The sequence below is a fragment of the Macrobrachium nipponense genome, chromosome 6, assembly GCF_015104395.2.
Source record: "Macrobrachium nipponense isolate FS-2020 chromosome 6, ASM1510439v2, whole genome shotgun sequence".
Classification (NCBI taxonomy): domain Eukaryota; kingdom Metazoa; phylum Arthropoda; class Malacostraca; order Decapoda; family Palaemonidae; genus Macrobrachium; species Macrobrachium nipponense.
Window position 1 is genome coordinate 27,756,996 of NC_061108.1, and position 15,514 is coordinate 27,772,509.

A 15,514-nucleotide genomic window follows, 5' to 3' on the forward strand; every position below is an offset into this window, starting at 1 on the left:
GAAAAAAAAAATTATCATTATCATATATAAATAATGCGATATGATAGCGCAAAAACGAAATTTCATATATAATTGTATTCAAATCGCGCTGTGCGCAAAACGGTTAAAGGTAACAAGTTACTTTTTTTCGTTGTAATGTACACTAAATTGTGATCATTTTTGGTATATAACACATTGTAAAACAATATAAGCAACACAGAGAAAATATTATAACAAAATAATGCATGAATTCGTAACGAGCCGACGTACAACATATAATTTTCAAAAATTCACCATAAATCTAAATATTGTCCTAGAGACTTCCAATTTCTTTCAAATGAAGACAAATGATTGAATATTACTATACTGTAAGAGTATCAGCTTACAATTGCAGTTTTCGACCATATCTGATGAGTTAAAGTTGACCGCAATGTCGAATTTTTTTTAATATTCTTTTTTATATGCAATTATTTCGGAAATTAGAAAAGCTACAACCTTCAAATATTTTCGTTTTATTCTACATGAAATTGCGCACATTTTCATATATAAAACTCTATGAAATGCCTAATATGAAACAGAGCAAATATTCCGAGAATGGGACGTACGCATTTGTCGGAGATTTGTGGCGGAGAATCCGCGCTACGGAGGAGAAAGTTTTTTTTTTTAATCACCATAAATCTAAATATTGTTGCTAGAGACTTAGAAATTTGTTTCAAGATGAAGATAAATGACTGAATATTACTAGACTGTACGAGTTTTAGCTTACAATTGCGTTTTTTTGGACCATTTTGGTAGAGTCAAAGTTGACCGTCCGAACGTAGTTTTTTTTCTATTTATCGTGATTTATATGCAAATACGTATTTCAAAAATGAGAAAAAGCTACAACCTTCAATTATTTTTTTTGTATTCTACATGAAATTGCACACATTTCATATATAAAACTTTATGTAACGGCTAATTTAAAATGGTGCAAACATTACCACAATCGCACGTATGATTTTTTCGGAAGAGTTACCGCGCGGACGTAAAGAAAATGTTATTTTTTCATAAATTCACCATAATCGAAATATTGTGCAAGAGACTTCCAATTTGTTACAAAATGAAGGTAAATGATTGAATATTACTAGAATATAAGCGTTTTGGAGCTTACAATTGCGTTTTTTCGACCATTTCGGTAGAGTTAAATTTGACCGAAGGTTGAAAATTGTCACTTATCATTTTTTCATATGAAAATATTTCAAAATTGATAAAAGCTACAACCATGAGTTGTTTTTAGTTGTGTTGTGAATGAAATTGCGCACATTTACCATATAAAACTTTATGTAACGGCTAATTTTAAATGGTGCAAACATTACCACAATCGCATGTATGATTTTTTTCGGAAGAGTTACCTACAAATTGAAGGTAATGATTGAATATTACTAAAATATAAGAGTTTTAGCTTACAATTGTGTTTTTCTACCATTTCGGTAGTCAAAGTTGACCGAAGGTTGAAATTTTGGCACTTATCAGTTATTTATATGAAAATATCTCAAAACTGATAAAAGCTACAATCATGAGTATTTTTTAGTTGTATTGTACATAAAAATGCGCACATTTCCATATATAATACTCCATGTAACGGCTAATTTAAAATGGTACACAAATTTTTGTCAAAGTGACGAAATAATTTCCGAGATGTGTCACAGATACTTTTTAGTGCGGCAAGAAAGAAATTCGCGCTTGCGCAACGATTGTAAACAAAACAACACCTTGATCCGTGAACTCCCAGCATCCCCCAAGGCGCGTGATTCAAGAGTTTTCGGCTGGTAGGCCTAAAAGTATTTTTCCGCAAATTTTTAAAAAAACTTTTGTATGTCGACGTAAAATACGTCCAGTCGGCACCTGAGAGACAAAAAAAAAAAAAAAAAAAAAAAAAAAAAAAAAAAAAAAAAAAAAAAAAAAAAAAAAAAAAAAAAAATGTCGACGTAAAATACGTGTCCAGTCGGCGTTTAAGGGTTAAAAGTATGACTGCAAGGCAGCAGCTGTCCTTTTTGTCACCTTTTACGACCCGCAGAACATAAGGTGGTAGTATTCTTACACCCCTACCACAGGGGTGTAAAACAATTATTGTTTTCTAACATTAGGTAACTTACAGACATATGACTGCTAAATTTGTTGATAAAATCTGCATTTGCCTGCTTACGTAGATTTGCAATTTCTCTGTCATCTTGGAAGGTCCAGTTACGAAACTGCGTGCTGCTACCATACATGTTTTCGAAGCTGAAAGACAGAAGAACTTGTTAATCTAAATGGCCAGTCTCTTGTAGGAACTTTATTTTATTGCTTTCAATAGTAAATAAAGATGTCTTTCAATTATACCTCTTAATCCATAAAATACATACATAAAAAAATTTTCATAAGAACTGCACATTCAAACCTTTCCTGTTTCACACCAGTTATGCAAATAAGTGATTTACATCTTGAGTTTCCTTGTCAAATTAAAGTAAGTTTGTTGCCGGTTGCAAAGTTGTGTCATAGTAGCCTAAAGAAAAGAAAGGGAAGGAGAATACAAAACATTCTAGTTTTCTAAAAAAGTTGCAGTAGCAGTCTCCAACCATGTCCCAAAAGCAAAGAGTCTGACTCACGATGGCATCCAGGTAGCTCAGCACTTCTACTAGTGAGACTGGGTCATCATCTGTGAAGTATTATTTAAAAAAAAAAAAAAAAAAAAAAAAGTCATCTGTGAAGTATTATTTAAAAAAAAATAAATAAATTATATGTGCTAAAAACAAATTACCCACTACTTGACAACAGCCTGAACAGTTTTGGTGACTGGATTTCCCTTGCTAAATAGTACAGTGCAGAACTGTAATTTAAATACAGGGGTGGTTTGGTCAGAAATGCTGTTGATTTAGATAATTGCATTCAGCAAGTCTTGATACTACCAAGCAAGGGGTATCAACTGTACAAGGGCCTTGTTATACTTCCCTTTAAAATGCTTGAAAAAACATCAATAAGGTGATGCTCACCATAAAGGTGCAGCTTTGAAGCAGATACCCCAGAAGATCCCTGCTTGTGGGTTAGATGAGGGTGGAATGCAGAATGAGGACAATGAGTCTATCCCCAACCCCAAAATTCCTTTTTCACTAAACTGCAACACAACTTAGTCACCTGTTACTATTGGACCAAAATAATAAATATCTAAAAAACTGAAATGGCCCTGAACTCACAAGCAGATGCCTCAGATTGCAAGGTTAGTGGAAGCATTATGTATGTCAAATGACATGCCTTAGCTGAAAGGGTATTAGATTCTTTGAAACATCACACCTAACAGCGTCAGTAAAGGAAAACAGAGAACCCCTTTCTTAAAAATTTGTTTCTCTCTGGGTAATATCTTCCAAGGTCATTTTCGTTATCGAGCTAAACAGGAAATGCTTTTACTGTGTCTAAAACTCTGGAAATGGTTGAGAGAAGGGGGGTGTTCATCATCTTTTAGCCATGAATTATGTATGCCAGTTTTTTTAAATAAGAAACTTGGCTAAAAGCTGCATGGAAAAACCCAGGGGTGACACTTCTTTCCTCTACCCAAGAGATGTTTCCACTGCTAGTTACCACAGCAACAGATTTTGTGCTCCATTCACTGCATAAATATGCTATTGGGCTGTCCTTTGCCAGATGATGAAGAAAGACCTTGAGACCCAGGCATACTATCATTGCCTCTAGGAGGACTCCCTGTTTCGTAAATACATCTTACCAATATACAGACAACTCTAATGTATGAGCACCCCATTCCTTCATTGATGGGTCTGAAAACAATAAAAAATTCTCACTGCATGCTGAGATCCAACCAGAAAATGGCTACTAGATGGCCCTTTGGATGCATCTATGCTGACCAGTCAGTACTAAGTTGTAGTTGTAAAGACCACAAGCAAACACAACAGTGAGGAGCCAGCTTTTTTAAGAATGTTAAAAGGAGAAAGATCTGACTTCTCCCAGTTGATAACTAGGCCCAGCAACTGACAGATTGGTGAAATTCTGCAAATGCTCTTGAAGTTTGAAGTTCTATTCCTCAAGAAGCCGTCACCATCCAGTTGTCAACTACCTACTACCTTGCTTGTGAGCCCAGATTACAACTGAGGCTAGTATTTCTATGAAAATCTGTGGGGCCACCAAGAAGCCTAAGCCCAGGACTCAAAATGATACAGAAAAGCCGGAGTGGTTTTTTCTAAAAAAAAAAAAAAAAAAAAAAAAAAAAAAAAAAAAAAAAAAAAAAAAAAAAGTGCACTTTAGCCTAAAAATAGACATCTTTGAGATCTATTTACGCCAAAAAATTGTCCTCTTAAATGGAGCACTGCACCAAGGATACAGTTCACAACTGGAAGTAAGTCAGATCAAAGTAATTTTAGATGAGTGATGTCAATAATGGGGTCTCCAACTCACTAGGGACTGTGAACTATTTAAAAAAAAAAAAAAAAAAAATTGAAGCTCTGATTTCACCTCTTATACAGATTTCTTCTCCATCACCAAACTTATGATATACAGAGCAAAGAATTTTTTTCATTCTCTTGTATCATAAGTAAATTTTTGGGTAGGAGGTCAACCAGGGTAGCTTGGTCTCCACCGAAATGGAAATTAGTAAAAGTCCTTGAGGGTCATTATTACCCACAGATCTTCGATATCCTGCTAATGTAACTATTAAGAATTTTTAAGCAGATAGGCATCACTGGAAATGGTCTATGACATGGGGAGATAGAAATCTCATCTCCTCCTCCCACCAAAGATATATACTGGCTACAGTATATATCAAACCTCCACCTTGCCAGAAGGGTGAGTACTGAGACCCTGAAGAATTAGGACTGGAAGGCATCGAAGTACAGAGATCCTGAAGTATTAGGACTGGAAGGCATCGAAGTACAAGATATCCTAGCTTGGGTTCCACATGACTTGTGAGGCCTCCTACCTCAAAAGTGTGCCACAACCTAAAAGTCTGAGCCAAAGGAAAGTGGATGGTCCCTCATAGCCTGGATATGTAAGCTAACAATCAAGTGCATGAGTAGTGTAACATGAACTGTAATGTCTTATCCAGCCTGGCATCCAATGTGAGAATCTGATCGGGAGACCTGTGTTAGAGTTTGGTTCACCACATCTAACCATACTTTAGGAACAATTCTGAAATATCCTTTCTTTCACAATAAAAGTGGGGAAATCAAGATTGGTAATGAATTATAAACTGTAGACGAGTTGTAGAATTCCACATCCAAACCTAGCAACCCCTTGTTAAAAAGAAGATGGAGAAGATACATCACTTAGACAGTCTTCAGATGGATGCTCAGCTGTGTAGCTCACCGACACCTGCCAGGTCAACACGTAAGGCAGTCAACAATTATGAAGGACATGAAAGATGGGATGAGAACTGGTATCCAAGGCATCTCTTTAACCAGGTATTCACACTCAGGTTTACTGTCAATTCTTCTGTCAGTTCATTGAATCTGATGTTAAAACTAACATGTAGATGACAGTTTATGGGTGGAGTCACTCCACTCACCAGAACTGATGAACTGATGGAATTACCTCCAGTTCTTCTAACTGACTGACAGGTGATTGCATGTGTAGATGGATAAGCAACAATTTTATGACATTTCACCACTGGATTTCACCTGGGAAGGATCTCAACCACTTGGACCAGAATATGAATAGACTATGTATGTAGATATAGGCCTAATTAATTTCACTGTTAGACCCTACAATGCTATTTGTAAACCACTGTGACTCCATATCACACAATGAAAAATAAATAAAATTCCAAGTGATAGAGACAATTTGGCTTATGTACTTAGGGCTTAGGCCAGTGTCCTACCTTTTTACGAAAGGTGTTACTGCTGAAAGTAGGCTTCATGTACATTTCATAAATAACGGAACCAACCCCCAGTTCTAATCTAAACTTATTCATTAATATTAGGGTAGAACACCACGGCAGGCCAACCCTCATCACGGGGGACGGGTCTTATTCACTCGATATTTAATTGGTGAAATGAAGAATACAATTGCAACTCTAAGCATACCATTTAAAAGACTGAAGTTTCGTCAACATAATGTGATATATGAAAAGTCCCATACGAACTAAAATAAGCATGTGAGCTCTTCGTAAAATATGTTTTCAAGGCAGTTTTGAAATCCAATATGGCGGCTACGTTTTGCATGGAAGGTTCTCATCAGTGACGGCCACCATCTTTCCCCAGCCACCCTAGCCACATCATCATTTGAACAATGTTAGCGTAGATATGTGACATTTATTGATCTTACTCAAGATTGCAGTTGTAATCAGCACAATAAAACAACATTTTGTTGCCTATATTAGTGAAAGTATGAAACTTGTTATTCCCGGGGTTATGGTTGGAACTGAATTCATTCTTACCTTGTAATCGGTGGTTTTTATCCTTACTGCCATCACAACTGAAACTCCACAGTGCTTATTTGATTGTAATTATACACATTTTGGTCTTAATTCACTCCACAGTGCACTTGAACCACGCTGTGGTTCCTGGTTCTTAAGCACTCACTCCGCAAACACAGTTACGAGCAGCAGACGACAACACTGATTATGAGATCCAAAGCTTTATTCCCTTAATTGTTTACTTTACTCAATATTTAGTTTAACTTTACTTCAAAATGTTTATTTAATTCATGTTTATTATCCCTTTTTTGCAACCAAATTAAACTCCCAAAAATTACAAATGTTTCGGATGTTATACTTACGAGCAAACGACGTGAGGAAAAATGACTCATCGTGCCAATCTAGTGGAGCGTCACACATACGCCGATGCATTTACAAACTGTTCGATGAATTCTAGTTGTCATAGTAATGCAGTAATGATTAAAATTGCTGTAATATGTACGTATATATAATACAAATACGTAGATATGCTAATTTCACTTATTTCCCCGGCTTTGTGTAAGTCTTATACCTAGTTTGGAGGGTAAAACACATACCAATTGACAACACTGATAAACAATTGAAGAACGCAAAACGCCGCAAAGAATGCCGTAGTCCCCTTGAATAAGTGCTGGTAAGAGGTGGTTTACGATTGTTGTGATGAAAGTGCCCCAGCGTCTATGGGTACAAGTGGTGTGCAGATTTAGCACAGGAAATGGGAAGTTTGTTGACACAAGTGACTCCGTAAAACATCAAGATGGTGTCAATCTTCGAAACATTTTTAGTTGTAAGTAAAAATTTCTAAAGCGTTTTGGTGAGATTTCCACTGCCGTAGCCACCCTTTTCACTACCCTCTGTTTAAATCTTAAAATTTGGCCTTAATTTCTAACTTTGGAGAAAATACTTACTTCGAAAGGAGAGTAGAGGTCTTTAGCTCCGTTTCTCACCAACAACAAGTCACGACTGATGCCCATCTCCGGTTGTCAGGACACGTTATAATGTACTTTTTCGGAGGGTGGCAACAAGCGTTGAATGTAGGTGGCCTGTTTGGCCTGCTGTGATGTTTTACCCTATATGAGAATAAACATCTCTCTTCAATAGGCAATATTTAGACCATACTCTTTTACGCCTTTTGGTTTCTTTCTTTCCTATTATAAAGTGGATTACTGAAGTGGATTACATGGGGAGATGTGAGCCTCACTATGGTCCTAAGGATACTAATGAGGCCCGAGCCAGGGTGGTCATGGACCTTGGTCCCTTACTCCAAACTCGCTCATATGATGCTTTCCTCCCAAACCCCCAAGACATTGGTGGGAGGAGGTTGATAATGATAATGGGAGAAGGACTCTTAGAGCTATGTGGTGCATCTGGGTTATCTATAACAAATACATATTTCACCCATAAGTTAGAGCACAAAACTATGTGGATGTCCCCACATGGATTGGTACAAAATTTGATAGATTATGTTATTGTAAATCAGAAATGGAAGAAGTCTATATTAGACACCAGAACTTTTAGGGGCTGCCGTGTTCCTTCTGACCACAAACTTGTAACCTCCAAGATTAGAATAAAGTTAAAGGCCAATCAAGAAAAAAGGAGAAATATAAAGTTTGATATAGATAAGTTGAGAAATGAAAAGAGTTAAAACAACAGTATGAGGTGAAGGTAGGGGACAAATTTGTGGCATTAATTGGTATGGAAAATATGGGAGATGGTTTCAGAGGAATCCTGGGCAATATTAAGTTCAGATACTAAGGACGTAGCAAGAGAGGTGTTAGGTTATAAGAGTAGTAACAGCAAACCTTGGTTCAGTGATGAAGCAAAAGTTTTAAGAGAAGAGCAACGAAGGTTGTGAGTTCAAATGGACGATGAATCAGGACCTCGAGAAAGAAAGAAACAACAACTAAAAAGATGAAGAAATAGAATGCTGAGAGAACAAAGTGATAGGATGAAGCATGATCAAAACATGTTTCAGAAGGAAAGAGCTACCGAAGTTGAAGTAGCTATGGAAACTGGCGAGAACAGGGCTATGTTTGCAGCTGTGAGATTCTTGAGGAACACAATCCAGAAAAAGTTTGAAGGGAGTGATGGCATTGAGGTGGGATCACAAGCTTAGAAAAAACAAGTAAACTCCCCACAGTTACGTTAATCGTACCAGCTAACAAAATTTCCCACACTCACACTTTCCCCTTTACGTTACCTTTAACCTGCAGGACAATTGGTTCAATTAAATACCAAACACACACAAACAGGTACTAACCTCTGGCTCCAGATAGGCTAGGCTGTGCTATCCACTGGATAGGCTATAGGCTAGCTGTGACACATCCACCTCCGATAAACCAACCACACACCAATCGAGACCAACAAACCCACCACGACTCAACAACCCGACAAACAACTGCAGACGAAGAACACCAACAGCCCGAAAGAACACGACAACCACCCCACTTACAGAAGCCCAACAACCCAGCAAAACCAACACTCGCAGACAATGAAAATGCCCCCCCAACCTCTTCAACTTCACCAAAACCAGACACACACGCGCACAACAACCTTACAACACCAAAATCAGTCAAATACCACAAAATCAACTAACAACCTACGGACAAATGCTGCCAAACCAACTCTGAGAATTCACTAACTGCCTGTTCTCCGAAGTTCCGACTCTCCTGACAGACTTCCACTGACATACTACAGAGCGCCACAACAGACATGCTTCCGACCGCCATTTAACCACTCCCATTATTCTTCCACCAATCTCTCTCTCTCTCTCTCTCTCTCTCTCTCACAGAACTATTGGAGACGTTGTCTAATATAAACTATTATCATTACTCCTCCATATTACCTCCCCAATTACATTTGACAACGTCTCCTTACACTCACAACATCCACACTAAATTGCCTTTCGCAACACCCAAGGATGCTCAGATGCAGGCCCCTTGGATCTTGTTTGAGGACCATCATGTACTCTTTCAGTTACATCGCCATTCACTTCTTCCAAACCACTTTCATACAAACTCCCATTATCTCCCTCACTACCATCCTCCCAAATTCCATTCACTACTTCACCGATGTCTTTAACTCTGGTTCCAACATCTCCCCTATTTCGGCCACCAAACCACTCAGTTCATCCATACTTCTGTCAAACTCCCGCAAAGACTTATCCATCCTATCAACTACCTCCTCACTACTCAGTTTCCTCCTCACTGAAGTACTTATTTGTCCCTGTCAACTCAAACCCACATACACTACAAGTATCATTCATTCCCTCAAAGTCATCCGTAGCACACGCTTTATCAACCATTTACACCCTACCACCAACCCCCTTACCATGCCGTTCACGCTTTTCCCTTCCACTTCCTCTCTCCACACTCTTCCATTTTCTTCCATACTCAACCAACACCAACTCTCGATCTCCCAGACCCATTTGTTCACCAACAGTCGGCTCATACTTATTCACCCTCAACCACTCACTCATCGCCTCCCAAACATACTGTGGTACTTCCCTCCACTTACAGAGCTGGTTATGGTGTGCCCTAACCTCATCCATTCCCCCCACCTACTCGGAATTTCCCCAAAACATAACTCAATCCACTCGGTCCCACTTCCAAAATCTCAAAAGGCCCTTCAAATTTCTCCCTTACTTTATTCACATTCATTCTTCCCATCTCAACCACCTCTTTCAACACCTTATCCCCAATCTTAAAACTCTAAAACCTTTCTCTCGCTTTCTTCCACAAATCCCGATCACCTTCTGACTGACCCAACTGCGGTCTGACAATCCTTTCAAAATTTAACGCATATTTACAAGGAGACATAACCTATACTCTTCTGCAGTGTGGCGTTTATATACCCAAACTGCAACGTCCTACATACATATCCCAATCCTTGTCGCTCTTACTCATCATTCGCAAAATCTCAGTCATCGTCCTAACAGTCCTTTCAGCTTACCCATTTGCACTGGGCATATACGGAGTAGAATACACATGCACAATACCCCATTCCTTCAACATTTCTTCAAATTCCCATCCCACACAAACTCAGGTCCATTATCACTCAACATTTTTGCTGGCTTACACACACATGGGCAACATCACTTGACCCACCATTCTTGCAACAGTTTCACTCCTCTTATCTTTCATGGGAACCACATAGGCAAATTTACTCATGTGATCCACCATCACAATCATCCCCACGTGTCCTCTCGCAGTCCTAGGCAAAGAAACACAATTAATCACAAGCATTTCAAAGGGCTCTTTCATCTGCAATCGCAACACAGGTGTACTTGCATGCACACACTGATACTTTCCCCTCTGACAGTCTCCACACGTGACAGCCACATCCACACAAATCTTATTCAACCCAGGGGAATACAATCTCTCTCTCATGTATTCCCACAACTTATTTTTCCCCATATGCCCAAACCGATCATGCACCAACAAACACATACTCACAGCTGACTCAACAGAAACCACAGGCACATACACTTCCCTGTCATACACCCCTTCCTGATGCAAAAAGTACACTATGTTTTTGCCACACCACAAAACGTTTAGCAACCCTCTTATAAACATCCAACTCACATGGCCAGTCTTCCACACGCACTCCTCCCATAACACATTGTCGCAACACACTTATATCCAGGCACTTATTTTGCATTTCCTCAATCTCTTCCTCAACTCAACAGATCATTCTCACTCCTAGCAATATCAATCATACCCACAAAGTTTGCTACAAAATACATTACCATCTTGAATCCTAGCTACTTGTCAGCCCCCACTTTCTAAGAATTCCGAATTTACCTATATATCTACGTCCATATCGTGGATCCTCAAAAAATCTATCCTATTAAACAGCAAGAAGGCATATCATTTTCTCCTATAACTAAAAAGTTTATGCATTACTTCAAGATCTCCCAACCTAACCTTTAACCGTACCTCTTCCCATACTAAAACACTTCCATTGTCCTAACCCATGTATTCTCACACTTGTAGACTGCCACCTTTTCACTTCCCAATCACATCTCTCAAGTTCACTCACCACTGACCCACTCACCAAGGAAACTTGTGCCCCTGTGTCAACCAAACTACAGTACTCACTATCATTTACTTGGACAATGTCACCATTTTCCCTTGAGTCCCATGCATACACACATTCACTACCACGTCCACCTGGTTATCCACATCACAATCCTCCTCATCACATTCATCCTCAGTTAATTCCCCATTTCCACAATTCTGACTCAGATCCCCTTCACAGTCCCTTTTTGTAACCAAACAATTACAACTACGTTCCCCGCACTGAATCATCAAAACCCCACATTCATTACCTGTACTCACCCTTCCTCGATACTCACCCGGTCTGTCCCATCCAAAATACAACACTACTTTTATTCCAAACAAACTCAGTTACTGCTAACAACAATTCATGCAACATTTCTCCTTCCCCACCTTGTTCCTCCGCATATGCCACTTACTTCTGCACACCACTCATCAACTTCACTTGCAACTCATTCACACTACCGGGTACCTCTTCAACCAGACCCTTACCTTCCAAGTTTTTCAATGCTAAAAACAAACATTCACACACACTGTTATTCCCTTCAAACCTCTCTTTACAACCAACCCCTCAGGTACCATATTCAGATCCCAGTCACTTTTCACGATACCACTGTCGTTACCATGCATCCTAGACATCGTATCAGCAGTCACATTTTTACTCCCCGGCACACATTTCATAAGCTAAAATCAAAACTCACTCAAACACAAAATCCTCAATTGTCCTCGCAATCCTAGCATTCACACTTTCCTTCTTGATCAATATAAACTAACGGGCCGATGATCTGTCCTTAAGACAAATTTTACCCCATACAAAAAAAACACTCAATGCTTTCAAACAAAACCTTATTGCCACAAGCTCCTTCTCAACCACCGAATACTTCAGCTCTGCTTTGTTAAAAGCTTTACTCACATACGCAATCACTCTCATTGTCCTCCCCATTCACCTCTTGCATCTGCACCAAGCATCCTCCCATACTAAACTTACTAGCATCAGCATACAACTCAGGCTTACTGGCATCCTCACTAGTCTGGAAAAGTCAAGGTGACGTCCCTAGCAGCCTCCTCTTTCAATCTCTCAAATACTCCCACCATTCGCTCATCCTACCTCAGCTTAGTACAATTTTTCTTCCCGGTCCATTCAGTCAACGGCTTCCCTATACCCAAACAATCCCTAACAAACTTCCTCCCGAACTCAATCAAACCCAAAAAATCCTTTAACTCCCACACGGTCCGGGGACATGGAAACTCCTTTACTTTTTCCACAAACTTTTCACTCTTCTTTACACCACTCGCACTCACCTATGACCGAGAAATTCCACTTCCCCAGCCAACCACGTACACTTCTCCAGCTTCACTCCAACCTCTTCCAACCGTTCTAACACCTTCTCAAAGCAGTTCCACATTGCTACCTCAACAGTCTCACTTGCAATCAAAACGTCATCTATAAACAGTCACCTTCCTTCCATCAAAACTACATTCATCGCCCTCTGGAAGGCAGCAGGCGCATTAGCCAATCCAAAACATAACCTCTTAAATTGATAGTGGCAGCTACCACTCGAAAAAGCCGTTTAACATCGGCCTGCTCCCTTCCTTCAATAGGCAGGATGGTAAACAGGCCCCTTACCAAATCCAATTTTGTGAACTCTCATCCCATGCATCTTATACACACAATCAGACACCACATTCATCGGGAATCGCTCCTTCATAGTGACTTCATTCACCTTCCTGTAGTCCACACACATCCTCAAACTCCCATCTGTCTTGCGTACTGGGACTATGGGACTATTCCAAGCACTCACTCCTCTCGACCACTCCCACTCTCTCAAGTTCCTCACACTGTTCCTCAGTCTCTCGGACAACAACCACAGAAAAGTGTCGGGGACGCTGATATATGGGGGTATCGTCATTCAAAACTATCTTGAACTCTGGAAGCTTAGATCCCCTGAAATCCTCGTCACCCCGACTCAACGCACCCCGCCTATCCCACAACATCTGCATCAACAGCTCCCTCTCGTCATCACCAACATTTTCATCCACCTCAATTCTTTCTCTCAACTAATCATACTTCCACTCATCACTTTCTTTCTCTCAACTCATCATACTTCCACTCATCACTTTCTTCATGCTACCTGTTATCACCGCCGCACCCTAACATATCTTTCATCATCCACATCCACCAATGTATACAACAACCCAACAAAATCACCTTCACATAGCTATACCGCGCACTCGCTTTTTCCTAACACTCGGCAATGAGGCCACAAAACCCGAGGATTCTCCATATCCAAAATCCCGTCGTACACATGCACGCTCGCTCTTACCAACTTGTTCGCATCCACACCCTCAACCACATATGCACACTTGTCACCTTTGACAATCCCAAGAATATAGGGCCACGCAACTTTCACACTAACAACTTCTCAACTTCTCGCGGCACTTTTACACTCTCTTTCGCAACCAACGGCACTTCCTTCCATATTTTACTGCTTACCCCTCCATCCCTATCCAAGTACAACTCTCCATGTACATTCCCCTTCCTATGCAACTCATCATATTCCGCTTGGAAGGACCACCATCCCACACTTCTTCAGGAACCTGTATCCTAACAACATATCATACTTATCACTCATTCCTCGAATCACACAAAAGTCCTCGACCTTCATCCATCACTACCCCTTCGATTCCTACATTTTCATGCAACATTCCCACCACAGGCATACCTAAATTTCCTATACCTCATACTTCCCCTTTACATTTCCTAATTTCACACTCACTTGTCACATCCATTCTTAAAAAGAACACTGATACTGCACCCAGTAATAATCAAAGCAACCAAACACACCCCTTTGCACCACACTTTTACACTCATACATTCATGAGCTCTTCCTCCAAACCCTTTTCATGCAACAATCCTTCATGCACATGCATCACTCTTACTGACCGCACACCAGAGGCCCAACCAACTGAATCCCCTTTGTACCTAGTTTCCCAAACTCCCAACCTGACTCATCCTCTTTCGCCTACACACACTCGCACATGACCTTCCATTTCACATTCAACACACTTTGCCCGCTGTTCCTTACACATCCTAGCATAATGCCCATTCTTCCCGCAATTACCGCAAACTCAGTCACACGAATACCTCGACTCCACTTGCTATGTGCCCTACTTGCCCACACCTGTAACATTTAATATCCCTATCTTTTTCTTACACTCGCTCACTAAATGCCCTGTTTGCCCACACCCGAAGCACACTCCAACGCCCATCGACATTCATTCTTCCTGTGCCCTAGCTTTCCACATCTGTACACAACACTGCTGCTCTCGTTCACGACTAACCAACCCTACTCTTCCAACGCTTGCTCTGATCTCTTCTTAGAGCTAACCATACTTATGTTACTGGCTCTAACGCTCCTATCAACCACTCGCTCTGCCATTCGCCTTGGCCCTTCCAAAACTGCCTCCCTATAGCTCTTAAACTCTGGTATAACATCAGCCACTTCAGTCTAACACTAACACTTCTACTCTCTTTCATACACCTATCCAACTCATAATCCTCTACTATTAACAAAATGTCGTTCCACAACAACCTTTCATTCGTCCATCGAATTTTCTCCTAACGTTTCAGATTTACAAACTCATACACACTCTCAGGCACAGTCACCAAACAACTTCCTCACTAACTCTTTACACTCCATTTATCCTTCATCCCCAAACTTTTCCCCTGGCTAATGTTTCCAACACACATACATCGACAACGGCTCACCAACATCATTCTTTACCTCATCAAAACCATGTTTTTCTCCTATATCTAACACTACGCCTTATCCTCTTCGCCTGTTCCACAATCCTAGCTATCACACTCTCATAAGGCATTCATTCCCCACACTCATCATTACCCCATACATACTCAACAAAAATCCCATCAAAAAGCTACCCAACTCTCTTGCCCAGACTCTCTTGTTATCCCCATATTTTGCCTCATAATACCTCTCATATTTCTTTAAAAAATCAACCCTGTGTCCCTACTACCACTATTCCTCGTATTGTGCACATCTAG

At 40.1% G+C, this 15,514-nt stretch overlaps 1 protein-coding gene across 2 annotated transcripts in view; it reads right to left on the reverse strand.

Moving 5' to 3' along the window:
- Positions 1-8,807, reverse strand: part of LOC135216774 (cyclin-H-like) — a 123,411-nt gene extending 114,604 nt beyond the window's left edge. For both annotated transcript variants that reach the window (XM_064252257.1, XM_064252256.1), the window contains exons 1-2: positions 8,655-8,807; positions 2,115-2,241 (exon numbers count right to left, since the gene is read on the reverse strand). In XM_064252257.1, the coding sequence (XP_064108327.1) occupies positions 2,115-2,231 (117 nt within the window). In that variant the 5' untranslated portion in view covers positions 2,232-2,241; positions 8,655-8,807. The remainder of the gene's footprint in view (positions 1-2,114; positions 2,242-8,654) is intronic.
- Positions 8,808-15,514: the final 6,707 nt, after the last annotated feature.